The sequence below is a fragment of the Neolamprologus brichardi genome, chromosome 3 (assembly GCF_056152115.1).
Source record: "Neolamprologus brichardi isolate AB-2024 chromosome 3, ASM5615211v1, whole genome shotgun sequence".
In the NCBI taxonomy this organism is placed as follows: domain Eukaryota; kingdom Metazoa; phylum Chordata; class Actinopteri; order Cichliformes; family Cichlidae; genus Neolamprologus; species Neolamprologus brichardi.
The window spans coordinates 30101092-30120000 of NC_142106.1; the positions used below are offsets into that span (position 1 = coordinate 30101092).

Genomic DNA, 18909 nt, shown 5'->3' on the forward strand with positions numbered 1-18909 from the left:
CACTAGAAGAAGTAGTGTCAGTGGTGAAGATGCAGCGTACGGCCTGCGCGCCAAAGAGAACTGATTGTCATATTTTTCTGTTTTTACAGTTTTCTGTAAAAAATAAATATGTTGCACGGGAGATGAGTTGGCCCATCATTTCAGCGGTGTAACACAAGCACTGGCAGAGAAGAAGAAATGGTGAGCATGGAGGATGAAGAGTGAGGGGCTGGTGAAAGGCTAAGCCTGAGCAGAGGAGAAGTGGTGGACCAGGACATCTTTCTACAGTGGTGCTGCAGTGGTGGAGAGAAGCCCTGTCAATGTGTCAAATCTTTTCGTCCATTTGCTTCACCAAGGACAGATCACACAAAGGCCCCTTTAACAGCTCATTTGGAAGTACAGAGATATGCTGGTTATTTGATGTACGGCAGCCTACGTGGATATGTAAATGATATGTCAATTACAGATAGGGTTGCCAACTTTTAAATATCAAATAAGGGACACTGTGGCGTGCCAGAAGCACAGTGCACAACCAGCTGGGCATAGTGTAAAAACGCACTGTGTGTGACATTGCGGATAACCATCAATTTTCATATTTGGTAGAATAAGGGACAAACCAATTTTGCTCATTATATGGGATGCGCCAGCTGAAATGGGACAGTTGGCAACGCTAATTACAGAATACCCATTTGGGGTCCTGTACAGGCCCAGACTGAGTGTCATGTTGTGCTGTTTTTCTGTTCCTGTCCCTGAATCCTGGTTTGTCCCTCCTGGGTGGAGTTCTGGCTTACCAGCTCTTGGCTCATCTTACCTGCACCTCAACGTCACAACATAGAAACCAATTTACCATTGGTTTCCATGTTGTTGTATTAACATGCATTCTCTGTCTCTTCAGTTACCTATTCCCTATACTCACTATTCATCACTGACCTGGTCTCCTGATGCTGGCCTACTCTGTTTCTGCCTTTCTGCTCCCAACAATTCTCCGGACTCCAAAAAGAACATAGATTGGACATTTCAGTTTCTCACTCTTCCACTTCTTCAGCCGGTGAGTCACAGACAGTTGTTCTGTCTATGCTCTCTGTCTACCAGCTGTCAGAGCTAAAATATATTTTCCATACGGTTGCACACATTCAGCTTAGATTGTTCTTTGTCATTTTAGTTCTGTAGTCAAAGAACACAATTTTTAGGTCATTGTTTTTATTTAATGAAGAGATGAAGATAAGGCCTTTCATGACTCTGTGAAAAGCCCCGGGCAGATATTATTTTTGGGCCTTGCCACCACACTGAACTGGAGCAAACACAGCATCTCACATTCTGTATGTTTATATGTATGTATCTCTCTCTCTCAGACACACACACACACACACACACACACACACACACACATATTACAATATGAATGCATATTTTCATGAAGAAAAAGCAAATTATTCCATAATTGACATCAACAGGTTCATTAGTATTTTGCACAAATACAGTCAGATATATATCATATTATACCAGTATTCTTTTAATAATGTAGAAGATTATTGCACAAAAATATACCGTGTTTATTGCCCAAACATTAATAAACATATGTAACACTGAAAAAGCTGACTGTAAGTCATGCTGTTATTATCACTGAGTGAATAGAGAGAGCATGAAACTAAACAGAAGCACACCAGTTTGTACTTTTGTGTGCTAAAATACAGTAATATGTCTACAATTATTAATACAGATATTGTATTTCATAATGATGATGACCTATAACTCTTATACTTATTGGGTGTGTATGACACTTGGGTAGCAGAGGAGCAACAGTGGCTTCATAAAAAGCTTCATTATGGGGTTGCTGTTACAGCTCTCCTCACTGATCTGTAAAGCAAAAAAGACAACAAGATTTCCAATTTGAAACAATATTATGAGCTAAAGAACAAGAATAAATCATCACATCATACTCCATCATGTCAGCATAAATACCTGGAGTGCTCCCTCGTTTGACTTCAGAGTAAATTGCTTCATCAGCTGACGCAAGACTTGATTTTTCTGTATGTGAGAAGTTTACTTAAAAGACTTGTGTAGTCTCATAATAATAACAACAACAATAATTTTAATAACCCACAGGTTAAAAAAAGTTTTCTTTACCAGTGTTTTTATGATATAAACAAAAATGCACACACACACAAAAACACACACACACACACACACACACACAGATTTACATATTTAAATTTAATCATAAATCATTATAATAAATTATCCATATCATCACTGTAAATGATTGCAGGCTTTACTCACCCTTCTTTGTCTTAGTATTTCCTTTATTCCGGCGGTTGACCTGAGCATACATTGGACTGTCCTCTAAGAGAGATATGAGATCTCAGCATACATTTGTGCAACACAAATATCACATACAGCTGATGGATCAACGGAAAAAGGTGGATGGAGGTAAAATATAAGAAATTTACAACGGTCTGAAGATAATCTCACAAGTGAAGAAAGAAAGTGTAAGTAGCTTGGACACAGCGGTACCTAAATATTACACATTTTTTACATATATCTTTGCAAAAATGTGCAAAATCTTAACTTTAAAGCTCAAATACTAAAGATGACATATCTAACGTTTGCCTTCAAAGTTTTATGCAAAAAATGTTAAGTGAAGATATAGTTAGATTTAATAATTATATTTTCATATTACCTAGAGCTCTTTCTAATTTGACTTCGGAGTAAACTGCTTCATTGGTTGATTCAGGACTTGATTTTCCTGTAAGTAGAAAGACAATTATTTAATCTTCTTCATATTCTCATAATTAAAATCAATAACTGTTTTTTATATCATAATTGTCCAAAAATTAGAAAATAAAACAGCACAAAAAAAGAAATAAAAAGAAAAAAACAAACAAAACAAAACATGGGCAGCTTTTTTTGCTGCATGGAAGAGAAATCAAATCAAAGTTTTATATAGAAGCCTTGAAATATAAAATAAATTAATAATTAAAAAAAAATTAAATTTAAAAAATGATTAGTCATTAGATATGAATGCACCTGATTTTACTTGTGCTGAAACAGAGAATGGAATTGATTCTTCATCTTCTTATTATTACTACTATTACTACTAATGAAAGTGCTTCCTAATGTGATCATTTATACACTGCTACTGCTACACTGCTACAACAGTAATCTATAAGATATATTTTATACTTAAAAAAAAATCAATGTACTTGTACTTAGACGAACAACTCATATAAAAAAGATTATATCAATTAAAAAAGATAAAAAAGAAGCTTTTATTAAATTATGTAAACTGTAAATAGAAATTGTAACATAGGAAGACATCTTTAAGATAAGAAACAGACTGAACAATACTCAGAGGAGATGATGGCAGACTTTGCTCACCTTTGTTTTTCTTGGCTTTTTCTTTTTTGTGGTGGTTGATCTCAGCATACATCAGACTGTCCTCTAAAAGAGAAGTGATATTTATTCAGCAGAAATATGATATGTAGCTATTCACTGAAGGGACAAGAGGTTGACTGAAATGAAAATCAACTGTTGTCTTTATGTATGCTTAGCTGTCTTAGACAAAAGACATATAACGTGTTTTATATTTAAAGATATAGATAAGTTCATGTAGGGGAAACTGGGTATGGTTGTAACATGGGGAGAGTTGTAACGGAACTAATCTCATCCTATCTATCTCAGGGATGAGATAGGAGTCATATGATGATTTCAGTTTTTACCCACTTCCATCCCTGATTTCACATGGTGCTTGTCATGGTTGCAAGTGTATGCAGATTTTATTGAGAACAAACTGGTTGTGACATACAAAAGTTTTTTTGTTTTGTTTTTTGTAGCAAATTTGACCCATGCACAGCTACCAGTCTCCTTTTCTGGCCCTGGCAGCTACTGTAAAAATAGTGGATACATGATTATGATGATAGGACCATAGCTAGACTGGCCATCGGGCATACCGGGCATTTGCCCGGCAGGCCGATGGTCATTTTTCATCTTTATGGGTTTTTTGTTGTTGTTTTTTTGTAATGGTATAATCAGATGCTGGCAGATGTGTAAAAATAAGTCAGTTGGTCAGCTATGGTGGAGCTTCCACAGAGGCCAGCAGGTGGATGAGGGAAATGGGAGGCAGGAGGAGGAGAGACCGGAGGCGGCCACCGGTCCCAGTGTCAAGTGAACTGAACTTCAGGTAAGAAGTTATGACCTGCAGTCTATCTGGGTCAGATATAAACCAAGTTCAGGTGTAGTTTATTTTTGTTGTGCTGACTTTTTACAGTCAGTTACAATAACTCGTACTTTGTACTAGCTAGCATGACGGAGTTTCTATACAGCTGGGTGGGTGCTATGTTACTGATAGTGAACTTTATTTTATTCATAAGGTTAATTGGTAGAGTTGCCAACCGACCCGTAAAAAACGGAATCGTCCCGTATTCAGAGAAAATATTACGCGTTTCGTATTGAGCTGAAAAGGAAGTGATTTGTTCCATACCTTAGCTAAAATTAAAAAGACACAAAGCTGGAGTTATTATGTGTCTTTGCTGTGCAGCTGCCTCTTCTTCTCTCATGCTCAGACCACACTCCACCACACAGACTTGCATTGTACTAACTTTTTACTAAGTGTCCGTCGTATTATGAAAGTTTGCTCTACTAAACTAATGTACACAGCCGCACATGCCAGGGTGTATTTGAGTTAAGGTCAGTCACAGAGAAATAGAGACAAAAACTGTTCTTTTATTCCAATACATCACTTTTTTGAAGCACATTCTCTGGTGTCGACTTACACTTCTCCCCAGCATGTGTTACAACTAGGGATGGGTACCGGTATCCGGTGCCATGATGGCACCGGTTCTGACATAAATGGTAGTAACCAGACCGAAAAGCAGCGCACATTTTGGTGCTTTATTTCGGTGCTTTATTTCGGTGCTTTTTTTTCCTGAGCTGTGATACACTTTAGATTCTAGCCAATCATTTTACGTTTCCAAGGATAGTAGGTGGGTCCAGGTACGTAAGTTCTTTTAGAGCAGAGCTACAGATTAAAAATGCCCAAGGCGAAGCGGTCAAAAGTCTGGCTGTACTTCACAGCAAAATATGCAAACTCAGCAGCCTGCAACAAATGCTTTAAGCTGATACTGTGATACTGTCAAAGGAGGTAACACCTCAAATCCAATGAAACACCTGGCGATGCATAGCGTTTTTTTTTTAAAGCCGAGAAATGCGCCGTATTTGATAGCTTGCTGCGAGACCTCACGCCGAGCGCATCTACTGCGGGTGTGGTGCCTGTTATCGGATCGGAGTGTAGCAGAAATGATGACGGATGATGATGGCAGCAGCAGCCGTTCCTCTCTGCGTGAGTAGCTTAATGTTGCTCGTGTGTAATTTACGTTGAGTAGGCTAACCACGTTATTACATTAATGCATGTAAGGTGAACTAGCAAACACCGTTGTAGTTACATGCGGCTGTCTTCTTGTTTGATGGCAGATACTCCCTTCACCCTGGCCAAAAAGGCTAAAATGACCAAAGAAAAAGTGGAAAACAGTTAAACATGAGAGGTTTTTGGACAAAAATTGTGTTTTTTCCATTGTTTAAGCACTGCTTCCAGCCAAGAGTGATACCATATATGCCCCATAGCTGCAGAAAAGGCTAACATTGTTATCTTTTTACAAAAAACAGCTGAACATGAGAGGTTTTTGGAACAATTTTGTGTTCTCCATTCTTTAAGCACCGGTTTGAGCACCGTTTAAGCACCAGCACCGTTTCAAAAGTACTGGTTTGGCACCGGTATCGGATAAAACCTAAACGATACCCATCCCTAGTTACAACCCACCCTGATTGTGGAGTAGGTGATAACAAAGGAACGCCATGTATTTAACATTAACACACAAGGTCTATGGTATTCTTGCAGGGCTTTGAATGGTTGACATTTATAGGGAAAAATGGGTATTTTGTGTAAAGGTTTGAGACCTCTAGCACAAAAATTAATTGCGTTATGGGTGCTGGAGCAAAATGTGTTACAACCATACCGGGTCTCCCCTAAAACACGCAAACTAACAAAACAAAAAAACCCCAAAAACAAATATGGGGGAATATCTCCAAGAAACAGCTGGAAATCATTTCTAAAATCACACTTTAGATGCAATAAAAATAACATACTTTACACAAAGTAGACTTCTTGTTTTTTAGATATGAATTTCCACATGTGCGCAAGATTCAACTCTAGTGATCAGTACTACTACACGCAATGACCAGATCACTGGATGAGACTGTTGTGACCTTACCTGCAGCTCCCATCTTTACATCAGAGTAAATGGCACTCTCCTCTGCTCTATGAAGCCTCCCTGTTACGATAATGAAATCCACAAAGGAATAAAAAAAATTATATATATACATACATACATATACACACACACACATATATACGCACGCACGCACACACACACGCACGCACGCACACACGCATATATGCACGCACGCACGCACACATTAATACATGCACGCACGCCCACATATATATATATACACATACATACACACACACACATATATATAAACACACACACACATACATACACACACACACACACACACACACACACACACATATATATATATATATATATATATATATATATATATATATATATATATATATATAATCACGATTACCGAGACTAACAAGCTGATCTACAATACGGCAGCAGTGATCAGTGAGATGCTTGGCTACAAGTTGAACAGCCACAAGGGGCAGTACCCTCCATGGAGAAGGAGGCTAGAGGGCAAGATCAAAGTAGCACGGAGGGATGTTAGTCAACTAACGGAGTTGCAGAAAGGTGCGACAAAGAAGGTGCATAAGAAATACAGCAAGCTGTCCATACCTGAGGCCTTGGAAACTGCCAAGCAAAGACTCACAGCCTTGGCCAGCCGCTTGAGGAGGTATACCAGAGAAATAGAAGGCAGGAGAATAAACCAGCTGTTCTCCACAGAACCAGCAAAGGTGTACTCTCAGTGGCAAGGGAACAATAATAAGAGAACAGCACCACCAAGGCTGGAGACGGAGCAATACTGGAAGAGCATATGGGAGAAGGACGCAACCCATAACGGCAATGCTCAGTGGCTAGTGGATCTGAGGGCAGACCATAGCAACCTCCCTGAACAGGGTCCAGTAACCATCACAGTGGCAGATATCCAAGAAAGGGTCTCCAGTATGAAGAGTTGGACAGCACCAGGGCCCGACATGGTTCACGCCTACTGGCTAAAGAAGCTGACTGCACTCCACGAGCGTCTGGCAGCACAAATGAACCAGCTGCTAGTTAACGAGGGACACCCGGAATGGCTAACCGAAGGTCGGACGGTCCTGATCCCCAAGGACCCCAAGAAGGGACCAGTCCCCTCCAACTACCGACCAATAACCTGCCTCAGTACTACATGGAAGCTCCTGTCAGGCATCATATCGGCTAAGATTAACAGGCACATGGGTCAATACATGAGCGGGACACAGAAAGGAATTGGCAAGAATACCAGAGGCGCAAAACACCAGCTACTGGTAGACAGAACAGTCAGCCGAGACTGCAAGACCAGACTGACCAACCTGTGCACTGCCTGGATTGATTACAAGAAGGCCTATGACTCAATGCCCCACAGCTGGATACTGGAATGCCTAGAATTGTACAAGATCAATGGGACCCTAAGAGCCTTCATCAGGAACTCAATGGGGATGTGGCGTACAACACTAGAGGCCAACTCCAAGCCCATAGCACAAGTCACCATCAAGTGCGGGATCTACCAAGGAGATGCTCTGTCCCCACTGCTGTTCTGCATAGGCCTGAACCCCCTCAGTGAGATCATTAACAAGACTGGCTACGGAACGGAGCAGTTGTCAGCCACCTCCTGTACATGGATGACATCAAGCTGTATGCCAAGAGTGAACGAGACATCGATTCACTGATCCACACTACCAGGCTATACAGCAATGACATTGGAATGTCGTTCGGGCTGGAGAAGTGTAGTCGGATGGTAACAAAGAGAGGAAAGGTAGTCAGAACTGAGGGGATTGAACTACCAGAAGGCAACATTCCAGACATAGAGGACAGTTACAAGTACCTGGGGATCCCGCAGGCGAATGGGAACCATGAAGAGGCCGCTAGGAAAGCTGCAACCACCAAGTACCTGCAGAGGGTCAGGCAAGTCCTGAGGAGTCAGTTGAACGGTAAGAACAAGATCCGGGCCATCAACACGTATGCCCTGCCTGTGATCAGGTACCCTGCTGGGGTAATAGGCTGGCCAAAGGAGGAGATAGAAGCCACTGACATAAAGACAAGAAAGCTCCTTACCATGCATGGAGGGTTTCACCCCAAGTCCAGCACCCTGAGGCTGTACGCTAAGCGGAAGGAAGGGGGCCGGGGACTGGTGAGTGTCAGCACCACAATCCAGGATGAGACAACGAACATCCAAGAATACATCACGAAGATGGCCCCAACTGACAGTGTGCTCAGTGAATACCTCAGGCAGCAGAAACCCAAGAAAGAGGAGGGAGACGAGGAACCATCATGGAAGGACAGGCCCCTGCACGGTATGTACCACCAGCAGATAGAGGAGGTGGCTGATATCCAGAAATCCTACCAGTGGCTGGACAAAGCTGGACTGAAAGATAGCACAGAGGCACTAATCATGGCAGCACAAGAACAAGCTCTGAGTACAAGATCCATAGAGGCTGGGGTCTATCACACCAGGCAAGACACCAGGTGCAGGCTGTGTAAAGATGCCCCAGAGACAATCCAGCACATAACAGCAGGGTGCAAGATGCTAGCAGGCAAGGCATACATGGAACGCCATAACCAAGTGGCCGGCATAGTGTACAGGAACATCTGTGCTGAGTATAACCTGGAAGTCCCGAGGTCAAAATGGGAAATGCCCCCAAGGGTGGTGGAGAATGACCGAGCTAAGATCCTGTGGGACTTCCAGATACAGACGGATAAGATGGTGGTGGCTAACCAACCGGACATAGTGGTGGTAGACAAACAGAAGAAGACGGCCGTAGTGATCGATGTAGCGGTTCCGAATGACAGCAATATCAGGAAGAAGGAACACGAGAAGCTGGAGAAATACCAAGGGCTCAGAGAAGAGCTCGAGAGGATGTGGAAGGTGAAGGTAACGGTGGTCCCCGTGGTAATCGGAGCACTAGGTGCGGTGACTCCCATGCTAGGCGAGTGGCTCCAGCAGATCCCGGGACTAACATCGGAGATCTCTGTCCAGAAGAGCGCAGTCCTGGGAACAGCTAAGATACTGCGAAGGACCCTCAAGCTCCCAGGCCTCTGGTAGAGGACCCGAGTTTGAAGGATAAACCGCCCGCAGGGTACTAATCTTATATATATATCTTATATATATATATATATATATATATATATATATATATATATATATATATATATATATATATATATATATATATACACACTTATATTTTTGGGGTCATCTGAAGGCAATTGTCTATGGTGTGAAGATACAAGATGTGCAGCACCTGAAACTACGGATACTGGATGCCTGTGCTGGCATTTCTCCTGCCGTGTTACTATCAGTGTGTGAAGAGTGGGAGAAGAGGGTTGCATTGACAATCTAACACAATGGACAGCACATTGAACACATTTTATAAGTGGTCAGAAACTTGTAAATAACTCATGAAAGAATAAAGTTACGTTGAAACCAAGCACACCATTGTTTTTCTTGTGACATTACCAATAAGTTTGATGTGTCACATGGCCCTCTTCCTATTGAAAAAACAAAAGTTGTATCCAAGATGGCCGACTTCTAAATGGCCACCATGGTCACCACCCATCTTGAGGAGTTTGCCCCCTCACATATAATAATGTGCCACAAACAGGACTTTAATATCACCAACCATTCCCATTTTATTATCCATACAAATGGCCAACCCTGTATACACACATTCAAGTACAAACACTGGATGAGACTGTTGTGACTGTACCTGCAGCTCCTGTCTTCACATTAGCATAAACAGCACTCTGCTCTGGTTTATGATGCTTCCCTGTTAAGATGATCAAATCCACAAAAGAAAAATAATTAATACGTTTTTAAACATTTCAAAAACATTTTTTCTACATTGTATATGTTTTGTATACTCACACTTATTTTCAAAGTTTTCAAGTTCAATATTAGAGTAAATGACATCTCGGGGTTTATCTGCACCTGAAATGTTCATATTTTAGTTACACAATTGTAAACCAATGACAGCATACCAGTTTCCTTAAATTAAAAGGCTGTTTCATCTCTAGCTGCTCTGTGCTTTTCATATGATATACTGCACCAGTGTTTCAGTGGCTCACACATGAAAACCAATATGACACAATTTTCAAAGATAAGTGCAAAAACAGAAAAACCTTTTAGAGAGTTTCATTAGTTGTGTTTAAATAACATATTTTTAGACCATGAACCCATCATGGTGTTACTGTTTGTGTTGTTCTGATATGAAACAACATTTGTGGATTCTTTCAGTCGAGTTAAAGATACAATCAGGTTGTAAAATCCTGTTTCTTTCTGATCTTTTATGCATGTAGTCAGTTGGTTATTTAGATGTTTGTCCAACTAGATTTTGATAAATGTTCTTTGAAAAACTGCAGAGCACAAACTGAACCTACGTCATGTGAAGGTTAATGGAGATCTGGAAAGACCAGGTGTGGGGAAGACAAGCATTCTAGGGTCTCTCTGGTCTCCATGTTTTGTCTACTGTCTGCATCAAGCTCGTGTGTCTTAGTCCACGTCTCAGTGTCAGTCATTTCCTGTTTTATTTTGGTCTCTGTTCTCGTCTGTATCTTGTGTCTAGTTTTACATCCACCGAGTCATTCTGTTAACCTCTTTTCCATTAGGAACTACTCAGGTCGGCTTGCCACGGTTTTCAGGGTTTTCCATCAGGTCATAGTTCCTGTTCCCAGGTACTTTTTCAGTACTTACTCAGCCGGAGTTTCAAGCAATCTGAGGCGATCCCAAAATGTGACGTCAACAGCCTGCATCCCACTGATTGGCTGGTCAGTGGCATCACTTGATGACTTATGACAGTATTTCGTTGATGAAAATCAAAACAGCCATTTTTGAAATCCAGCAATGAGGAAAACAGCTACAAAAGCAACACCGTGGTCCCAGAGTGTGACGAAAATCCACAGACTGAGCAGCAGGTTTATCATCGCCTCAATGTCCACCTTCATTGTAGTGTGTGTGACGCATACTAATTACGTCATAGGATGCTCAGCCACGTTGCTATTAGGACGACCACACACATTAGGTGGTACTTGATTATAATAGAAAATCAATCAATACGATTCGAATAGTTGTGAGCTGATCCAAGTAGGTACTAATGGAAAAGGGGCATTAGTTATCACCGTGTTCCCACCTGTTTCCCATCATCTCATTATCCTGTATTTTATAGACTGCCTCAATCTTCCTTTACTGTCACATCCTTCATCATAGTTTGTTTTAATAAGATTTGTAGAAATTTGGTTTCCTGGTTTTTTTTATTTGGATAACTTTCTAAGTTCTGTGATAAAGTTGTGTTTTAGTTTACTAACTGTGACAAATACTCAATGAAATGTCAATACTACTACTACTACTAATACTATGGCTATGACTACTACTACTAATAATAATAATAATAATTATAATAATAATAATAATAGAAAAGAGGCTCTTACACTTGGACTGTCTGCAGCGATACAACAAGAGCAGGAGAATAATAATGAGAAAGACTCCACAAACCAGTCCAACCATCAACCACACAGGAGATGAAGAGCTGTGAGCTCCTGACACAGTTACGTAACAAAAAACAGAAATTAGTTAATAAATTATAATCTTATGAATAAATACATTTATGAAATAGAGCCAAGTGACTTTAAGAATTAAATCAGACAATCTAATGTTCCTTCTCAGTCATTGGTTTATAAAAATCCATCACATGTTTTGATCCTGCTCACCTTTAACTGACATCCAGCTCTGTGCTGACTCTCTTCCTGAGTACTGACACTTGTAGAAACCTTCATCAGACTTTGACACTGCAGAGATCTTCAGCTCCCCTCGGGTATCATTTTGAATAAGTTTGTCATTGTGATAGAAAAACACATTGGAAAGTATTTTTTGTGTTCTCAAACTGCAGCTCAGACTAACAGAAGCTCCCTCAGTCACAGGATGAACAGGACTCACCAGGATAGGACCATTACCATCATCTGTGAAACAATCACACACAATTGTTTCAGTCAGACCAGCTGGTGCACACTTTTAGAAAAAGTATCACATACAGCAAAGGTGGGACAAAAGTTCATGTGACGTCTAAATCATTAACATCCAAGTAGTAAATGTATAATAACATACTCTGTACAGTGATGTTGACTGCACTGCTGAACTCTCCTGATCCAGACTCACACCAGTACACTGCAGTATCTGACTCTGATGTGTTGATGTTACATGTGGATCCAGTCATTCTGCTACAGTCAGAGAGTCGGCCGTCCTCAGAGAACTTCCTCACTCTCCACTCAGTGAAGTTTCCCTCACAGGTCAGTGAGACAGAGTCAGAGGTGAAGTGTTGCACTCTGTCAGGACTCACTGTGAGAGACGCTGCTGAATGAACATCTGGAAACAACATGCAGTGAAGAGACAAAGCTCACAGATGTTAGGATTTTTAGTTTTATTTTTTTAATGGCAACGATTACCTATCTGCTATCCTATCTGTCAGTGTTTTCCTCATATTTGTCAGAGCCGTTAACTAGTTAACATTCTCTCTTGATCTTTTTTAAAAAACTTTTGTATTTTTGGCTGTTTTATCTGTACATTCACTTTTATCTAAGTTAAAATAATTACAATTAATAAACACAAAGCTTCTTACTTTTTTTGATAGTGACAGTGTAGAGAGACAGGAAAGCAGGGAGAGTGAAAGGGGAAGACAAGCAGCAAAGGGACACAGGTCGGACTGAGCTAAACATTAAACAAGTTTTAAATAAAGACTTTAATCACAATCAGAAATGAAAAGATTCAATTCTCCTTTGGGTGACCTTTGGAGGTAAACAACAGCTGCACTGGTTATAAGGGAATCAAACTGACCTGCAGACCAGACAAACTTTGGTTGACTGTGATCAGTGTGATACTCTGGGTCTCCTCTTCCAGCTCTGCACACATATCCTGCTGTGTGTGTCTGTCCATGAATGATGTAGGAGTCCTGTGCAGTCCCACTGCCATCAGGTAGCAGCTCATAACTGGAGGATTTCTCTGATCGATCAGGAACAGCTTTATACCAGTAGAAGCTCCATCCTGCAGACGGATGTTCAACCTCACAGTTCAGAGTTACTGAGGCTCCAGGACTCAGCCATGATGGAGACACAGTGAGGACAGGACGGGGTTTATCTGTTCAACAAAGATTTTCTCTCAATGTTTCGTCTCTTAACTCTGAATTCAACGTCACTAAAATGTTGACTCACAAATATTTATGATGAACTTTCAGAGTGAGACTATCTAAACATGTTAAATATCTCAACATGTACTAATAAAAACACGTTTTTACAAACTGTTTCTATTTCCAGGTTAAATGAACTATGACTCTACTTACTGTCAGAAACTGTCAGTGTGACTGAATCACTCCACTCTGTTGTTTTATGCTGTGAACTTTTCATTCTGCCCTTACAGCGATAGTTTCCACTGTTGGATGATGAAGCAGATCTAATCCTGTATTCATTTTGATTTGGAGCTTTTATCATGCTGTTTGTTTCCCACTCATAATCCCACTTAGTGTCTCCTCCATGGATCTCACATCTGACAGTGATCGTCTCTCCTCTGTATATCTCAGACCAGTTTGGATACAGAGTCACAACAGGTCTGATTGGGACTGTATTCAGGAAATGAACAAATGAATGACAAAAGGGGTCAATTTTCAGATACTTTTCATCAGGTAGTGATTTGGGGTTCATTAACTTTGAACTCACCAGTTTTCCCAATCCTGACTGAGTGGCTGTCCTCTGTGTAGTAAACTGGGTTTCCTCTTCCTCCTCTGCACCTGTAGAGTCCTTCCTGTGAGACACTGATTTGTCCATTTGAGTGGAAAACTACATCTTGTGTGGTCAGGGCTTCAGAGGATTTCTCATCTCTGTACCAGTAGTATTTCCATCCAGATGATGATGATGGGTTCACAGAGCAGGTCAGGGTCACACTGCCCCCTACTGGAACAGCTGTGTTATCAGCTCTCAGTTTGGCCTCTGGTTTATCTGCAGTTCAGTTTAGAAAACGAACAAAAGTCAATGACTGAATCAAACCAGTTTAAATAACTTGGTGGAAATATGTAAATAAGAAATATCACATAACTTTAATGGTGAAGCTACAACAAACTGTACAACTATCACACAAACACAACACTAATCTTTCATATTTAATTTGCTGCAGTTATAAGTTAAAAACACACATGAGGAACAATCAGTGGATTGAATGTTTCTTAGTGGATGTGGTGGAGCAGCTGAGACAGATTCAGCATTTGTTCTGCATTTCATCTTTCATGTATTAGAGCTGCACAGCAGAGACATTACTCTCATATGTTTTGTTCTCTTCACTGTGAATAAAAAGCTGCTGTTCAGGTTTTTGTTGTTGGAATAAAAACTAAACATTTTACTGACCAACATGAAAGACAGTTATAAAGCTGTAAGAAAAAAGAAGTGCTTTTTCCTTATTTAGATACTCTGGATGAAAGATCTTACATGATACAGTCAGTGTGATGATATCACTCCACTCTGTGAAGAAATAGTCCCTCCTGCCCCGGCAGCTGTATCCTCCACTGTCAGACTCAGTAGCTCTGATGATTCTGTATTCATTGGATGTTGGAGGTGTGTTTAACTTGGATGCGCTCCATTCATACGTCCACTGAGCTCCTTCACCTCCCTGAATCTCACATCTGACAGTGACTGTCTCACCGCTGTATATCTGAGTCCAGGATGGCTGCAGGACCACAGTGGGCTTACTGGGAACTGTTCACAGAAAAAATCCAGTTAGAGACAAATAGAAATGGTACAGACCTCCTTGTGAGACACAAAACTCTGTTTGCTTCATTTCCTCTCATGAGCTGAGCATTAGAAGAGACTGAATCACGTCTGAACCAGTCAAACTTCCAGCCAGCAGAGCCCTCCACAAAGCAGCTCAGTGTCACACTGCCCCCTGCTGGTAGGATTGAACTTTGCGCTGTCAGTGTGGCTCTGGGTTTACTTGCTGCTTTAGAAACAAAATGAGTAAAACATGAAAACATAATCAAGAATAAACGTGTTACAGTACTGATAACACTTTAAACACTGTGTTTGTAGATAAATTAATCAAACAGTAATTAGTAATCCTGCATGTAGGGATGGGAGTAGAGAACTGGTTGCCACTAAATACAAGAGGTAAACAGAGCAAAGAGGAAACAGCTGGGAGACACGGCTGACACTGATTACACTGACAAGACAGGGGCTATGTCCCAATTCAGGGTATGCACGCTTGAAGTACGCATTTCAAGTGCGATCACGTCACCGCCACGTGACGACGGCTGTCCCAATTCGAAGTGTACTCCAAATGCATACTCCAAATGCATACTCCAAATGCGCCGTCGATTTCCCCAAATATCAAGCGTGGTCCAGTCCACGCTTCGTGGTCCCATATATCCCACAATTCATAGCGCGGCGGTGGATGTGGATAATTTTGCCCCAAAATACGGCAGGAGAACATAACAAAGAACATTAAAACATTGCTGTTGGCCACATGTCGGCAAAGTTATGTGACATTAGCGATGTTTGTACTTTCAGCGTTAACTTGGTTTCAAAGCCTTTACTTTAAAATATACGCCGTTCGATAGTCGACCTTAATCTTACAGAGAATGTGATGATTTTGTGGATAATTAAAGTCAGTCATATATCCACAAACACAACAAGCTGGAAGTCAGTGATGCTGCTCGGATTGCAGTCCTGAATATCACGGCACAAGCAGGATTCACTGCACTGTTAATGTTAGCTATGTTATATTGCTGCCTCTGTTCAGTGGTGTCGAGCCAAACGGACTTTAACGTGTGTTTGAACGAGCTGACAGTTCACTCGTTAAGCTGAAAGAAAGATGCTTTAATCACAGGAGTCACACATGTGTCCACTGTACCATCTGGGAACTCTTCTTGTTTAGCACTCGTAATAACACAAACAAAATCCTCCTCCTCTTGTGCTGTTTTGTAGCAGTGTATACACCTGAGACTGTCACCTGTCTGTCTCTCCTTCACTCTCTCTCTGTTTCTTTCTCTCTGATTGTGGAATAAAAGTATGAACATGTATTTATAAGTTACACTTGTGTTTGAATCCTGCAGCTTATCACACATTTGATTTCCATGTGTGACGACTGCAAGTGTCCAGAGTGAGGACAGATTGAGGGACCCACTGCTGCACATCATCTGTGAGGCTTTGCACCCCTGATGATCCACCAGGACAAACTCAGCAGTGTGTGAGGAAGAGGAGTCAGGTCAGCATTGGCGTCTCTATACCAGCTGAAAGTTCATGACACAAAGTGGTGACAAACTGTCTACAATGAGGCTACTATCAGCTGCAGCTCTTTGTCTGACTAACAATGTAACATGCTTTGTAGACCATTGAATTCATCCTGTGCTGACCATTATGACATTTGTCAAATGGAGATCACACAACAAACATGACTTACTTGATCCTGACAATGTGAAGGCTTCACTCCACTCTGTTGAAGAATATGAGTCATCTCTGCGTCGACTCTTACACATGTAGTCTCCACTGCTGGACTCAGAAACTCTGAATGTCACATCATTATTGTGTGTCCACTGTGTGGGTGTCCTGAGTCCTCTCCATTTATACTCCCACTCAGTGGTTTTACCTCCTTCCTGCACCTCACATGTCAGAGTGATCGTCTCACCTCTGAATATCTGAGGCCAGTTTGGTTGTTGTTTTACAACAACTTCATTGGAAACTGTTTACACATATTAACAGTTGAGATACAAATAGAAACATGAAATCAACACAGAAAACTTCACATTGTATGTTTGATAATCATGAGTGAATGTAACTTGAACTTCAGAGGTTCTTTGGGTTCGTCTGAACCACTCATATTTCCATCCATCAGAGCTCTGCACAGAGCAGGTCAGTGTCACACTGCCCCCTACTGGTATGATTGTTGTTCCTGCTGTCAGTGTGGCCCTGGGTCTATATGCTGTTATGAAAAAGAAGAGAACAAAATGTACACCTGATACAATATGAATGTATAAAAGGTTTAAAAAAATCTTTTTTTTTTTTTTAAATCCCCCCCCCCCCCCCCCCCCAATAAAATCTACAAATGCCTTCATTATATTTTTTTTTTTTTCTACATTTTAAGTCACTTTAAATTTTTCTGATTTCTGTCTCAACATGGTGACAGAGCCGCAGTAATTCAGGTTGTAGATCTCTAAATAAGCACAGTATGAATGTTTGTTCAATCTCAGGCCCGAAGAATTCACACTGAATGTAAACTAATGCAGTTCACTGTTGAAGAAAACATACACGCACACACACACACACACACACACACACACACACACACACACATTTAGACAACAGAAACATCATCACCTTAAATTATATTTAATTTGATGTTTCTTTTTTTTCATTATTTAAATTAAGTTTCATCCACAGTTATTCTTGTTATACAGTAAAACATGCACATGCTGTAATGAGATATTGTCTGAGTATTTTGGTTGTAGTGTGTACTGTGAACAACGTTAGGTAAAATGCAAGGATCTTTGTTAAAGTTCCAACACATAAGAAATACATTACTTTCAATGAAACATTTATTAAACACACATTTTTTATCATTCAGATGAGTATTTTAACTGGAATCATCACATTATTAATCACTGAGGACTTACCTAATACAGTTACAGAGACAGTATTACTGTTCTTTGTATTATGTGACCCCTTCCAGGTACCAGAGCACTGATATTCACCACTGTGATCTGTCGAGCTAATTTCGAAAGTGTAGTCTTTGTATTTGCTGGAGCGGACATACTCTCGACCATCCTTGTTGATTGTGTAATACCAGTCAGTGTCTTTTCCTTCATTCATGTCACATTTGAAGGTAACAGACTCTCCAATGAAATAACTGGACCAGTTGGGTTCAATAGATAGCACAGCATCTAGAATCCAACACAAACAGACAATCAGACAACAGACAATCTGAAACACTTTATGTAATGCTCAAGGCAGAATGTTGATTGATTATTAATACTTTATTTATATAGAGTCATATAGGCTGAGAATAATCTTTGCTAAATAAAAAGGAATAAATAGAAAAAGGAAAACTGTTCAGTCACCTTGAGCGTGTCCACTGCAGATGTGTGTACAGAGCACTACAATAAAGACAGAAACTTCAGACATTATCAAACTAAAGACACTCAAATCATGTGAGTGTTTTGTTTATGTTAGATCTGAAATGTAACATAAATAAAACACTGTTGGTAATGATGTGTCTCATTTCTTGATCAATAGTGAGTTAATGACCTTCTTAATTGACAATCCAACTAGGGTTTAAAGTGCAGTCGCTTTCTTACCAAGTTCCTTAAAACACTTGGAGATTTACATCTACTATGATCTGAGTCAGTGTACTAAAATAGAATCCAGTCTACAAACAAACATGGTGATAACAAAACATTAGTGTCCTAAAAACGGTACAGTCCATCCTCTTTGGGCAACAGATGAAAGATGGCTTCCAAAAGGGAAATGATGTCCCCAGTATTTCCTTTATGTATTTGACAATCTCAAAAATTGATGTTATTGACAAATTGCAATGGGTCACTTCTCTCAACAAGAATTTCTCTAGAAGGTGATATATAATATAAGGTGGAAATAATTTACGTCTTCAACAGCAAACACCATTAAGCTGAAGTTAAACCTGCCTACT

The 18909-nt window shown here is 40.4% G+C and overlaps 1 protein-coding gene across 1 annotated transcript in view; it reads right to left on the reverse strand.

Moving 5' to 3' along the window:
• Positions 1 to 1723: 1723 nt before the first annotated feature.
• LOC148104175 (Fc receptor-like protein 5) overlaps positions 1724 to 18909 on the reverse strand; it is a 17651-nt gene continuing 465 nt past the window's right edge. Inside the window, exons 2-19 of the mRNA XM_087836163.1 lie at positions 18323 to 18358; positions 17879 to 18145; positions 16987 to 17187; positions 16669 to 16947; positions 13941 to 14219; positions 13568 to 13843; positions 13066 to 13365; positions 12340 to 12597; positions 11946 to 12194; positions 11667 to 11774; positions 10108 to 10170; positions 9950 to 10009; positions 6246 to 6305; positions 3358 to 3420; positions 2660 to 2725; positions 2260 to 2322; positions 1942 to 2007; positions 1724 to 1836 (exon numbers count right to left, since the gene is read on the reverse strand). Coding sequence (XP_087692289.1) covers positions 1829 to 1836; positions 1942 to 2007; positions 2260 to 2322; positions 2660 to 2725; positions 3358 to 3420; positions 6246 to 6305; positions 9950 to 10009; positions 10108 to 10170; positions 11667 to 11774; positions 11946 to 12194; positions 12340 to 12597; positions 13066 to 13365; positions 13568 to 13843; positions 13941 to 14219; positions 16669 to 16947; positions 16987 to 17187; positions 17879 to 18145; positions 18323 to 18358 — 2702 coding nt within the window. The 3' untranslated portion in view covers positions 1724 to 1828. The remainder of the gene's footprint in view (positions 1837 to 1941; positions 2008 to 2259; positions 2323 to 2659; positions 2726 to 3357; positions 3421 to 6245; positions 6306 to 9949; positions 10010 to 10107; positions 10171 to 11666; positions 11775 to 11945; positions 12195 to 12339; positions 12598 to 13065; positions 13366 to 13567; positions 13844 to 13940; positions 14220 to 16668; positions 16948 to 16986; positions 17188 to 17878; positions 18146 to 18322; positions 18359 to 18909) is intronic.